The 2,500-nt window shown below is 32.9% G+C and overlaps 1 protein-coding gene across 1 annotated transcript in view; it reads left to right on the top strand.

Moving 5' to 3' along the window:
* The window catches only part of Phum_PHUM500390 (G-protein coupled octopamine receptor, putative), a gene marked incomplete at both ends in the record, with an annotated part of 2,457 nt that extends 277 nt beyond the window's left edge, over nucleotides 1–2,180 (top strand). The window contains one exon of the mRNA XM_002430766.1: nucleotides 1,237–2,180. Coding sequence (XP_002430811.1) covers nucleotides 1,237–2,180 — 944 coding nt within the window. The remainder of the gene's footprint in view (nucleotides 1–1,236) is intronic.
* Between the last annotated feature and the right edge of the window lie 320 nt (nucleotides 2,181–2,500).

The raw sequence follows: 2,500 nt of genomic DNA, 5'->3' as shown, positions 1-2,500 counted from the left end.
TTTTTTGCTATTGTCAATGTGTTGTTTGTTTTCAAACAAACAAACAAACAAACAAACGCAAACGAAATTTTCACTTAATTTCCACATAAGAACGTTTCTTTTTTTTCTTTGATGGAGTTTTTTTTCCCTTTTTTCCTTTTTTAAATAAAATGATATCGGAAAATTTTATATGAAAATTTGGGGTAGAGTGGAGGGGTAGGAAACGACGGGCGTAATAATAATAATAATGATGTAAAAAGCCGAAAGTAAAAAAACTCATCGTTTTTGTTTTTGTTTTTTTTTTATCGAATCGAAATTTTTTTTAACGAGAAAGCAAAAAAAAAAGAAAAGAAAATTATTATTATTATTATTATTATTATTATTTATATATTTATTCGCTCGATGCTTTTTAAAAATCAATTATTAATAATTAATTGCTTCTTTTTTTCCCACCCCCACCACCCCCTCTTCCTCCTCCTTCTTCTTTAAAAAGAAGAAAAACTCGAACGGTTTTTCTAATATAAAGCTTTTGAAAATGTTTGTTTAGGTTGTTGTTGTTGTTGTTTTTTTCCTGTTGTTATCATCATCATCATCATTATTATTATTTTTTGTTTTCCGCGTTTTCGTAATTAATTAATTTCCAACGACTCGACATTTTCTTTTTTCTCTCTTTTCCTTTCTTACGTGCCAGGACACGATTTGTATACCTTCAACACCAACAGTAATTAATTTTCATAAAATAATAAAATATTTTAACGATCTTTACTTAAATTTCTTTGTTTTTTTTTTTTTTTTAAACTTTCTTCTCGCGTCTCATTTCACAAAAAAAAAATGATCATCATTATCATCATCATTTCCTTTTCCTTTTGTTAAGGAAACCCAAATAAATAAAATAAAACGCAATAAAAAAAACTTTTGTAGACGTTAAAAAAAAAAAAGCGTAAGTAAAAGTCGTAAATTTTATTATTATTATTATTATTATTTCGCAACAGAAAATTATCCTTAAAAAAAAAAGGGAAAAAAAGGGAAGAAAAGGGAATGAAAAGTTTGTTTTATATCATCGGGAAAAAATTATAAGATAAAAAGGAAGCCATTTTAAAAGTGGATGAAAATGTGCAGAATTTTTTCTTCTAATCGACTCGTTTGTGTCTTCCCCCCCCTCCCTTTTTCGACTTTTATAAATTGTTTATTTTCTCGCCAGGTACGAAAAAACGAAAAAAAGCAGACGATATTATAAACTAAAATTTTTTCTTTTAGGAAATTCCTTTTTGGTCAACATCGCACTTGCCGACATATTAATAACAGGTTTGGTGATTCCCGCTTCGACGGTCGTCATACTCGCAGATTTGACGGATGCAAAATTCGTCGTTTGTAATTTTCAATGGTTTCTGGCTCTCGTCTCATGTTTGGTATCCGTTCTGACCATATCGGCAACGGCCGTGGAAAACTACGCTCGACTTTGCATGCCACCGGATTGTTACAATAATTTGACGCCGTGTAAAATAACGACCATAATCATTTTCATATGGATAATAAGTTGCACGGCCGTAACGATACAAACCGTCCTCGATTTGGGTCCCGACTACTGTAAGCGAACGTCTCAAGGACTTCTTCCCTATCAGATAAGTATCGGAGTCGTTTTTGTTTTCATACCCGCCATTGTCACCTTTTCCTTTTTCTCCCTGATAACGTACAGAGTTAAAACGTTCAAATCCATTCCGACGTTTCGTCCTCCCGTCACGTTCACATCCGATTACGAACTCATGAAATCAAACATGTACGGATTTATATTTTTCGTCATGTTTTGGCTACCGTTCGGACTCACATTGGCTCTCGGTTCGATACAAACGATATCCCAAAGGATTTTCTACAGTTTGGCGTGGCTCGCGTTGAGCAAATCATGTTTTTTAAATTTTCTTTACTGTTTGACGAATCGGCATTTCAGAAACGCGTACGTCAACTTGTTTCATTATTGCTGTTGTAAAACGACCGTTTCCTTTTCGCGGAGATCTCGCGAACACGTTCGTCCGACCGGAGACGTTCGCGTTCACATTATTCCCGGCTACGACATGTATTCTTACACGAGTCCTCAAAGATCGAGGGATGTTGCTGCTAAAACGTCTGTGAAAAGAGTCGGAGGTACGACGTCGTGCGGTCCGGCATCGACGAGACCGAACGGACGAGACATTTACGAATTATGAGGATAATAATGAAAAATTAATTTTATTTTGCCAAAATGTCGTAAACCGGAAAATTTTTTTCATTTTTCATTTACCCAGAAAATGAAATGAAAGCAAAAAAAAAAAAAAAAAAAAAAAAATTCGAAATATTTGACGAATTTAATAATTTAAAAACGAAGAGGGAACCTTTTTTTTCTCCCTTTTTTTTTTTTTTTTTTTTTTTTTTTTCACAGTTTGATCTCCGAAATATCAAATCAAATTTGAAACCTTTTCCCTTTCCAAAACTTTCAAACCTTTTTTCCGATTTTAAAACATGCCAACGTTTTAATTTATATACTTAT

The sequence above is a fragment of the Pediculus humanus genome, genomic scaffold (genome assembly GCF_000006295.1).
Source record: "Pediculus humanus corporis 1103172108268 genomic scaffold, whole genome shotgun sequence".
Lineage (NCBI taxonomy): Eukaryota > Metazoa > Arthropoda > Insecta > Psocodea > Pediculidae > Pediculus > Pediculus humanus.
The sequence above is the reverse complement of the archived record's forward strand: the minus strand, read 5'-3'. Positions and strand labels throughout refer to the sequence as shown.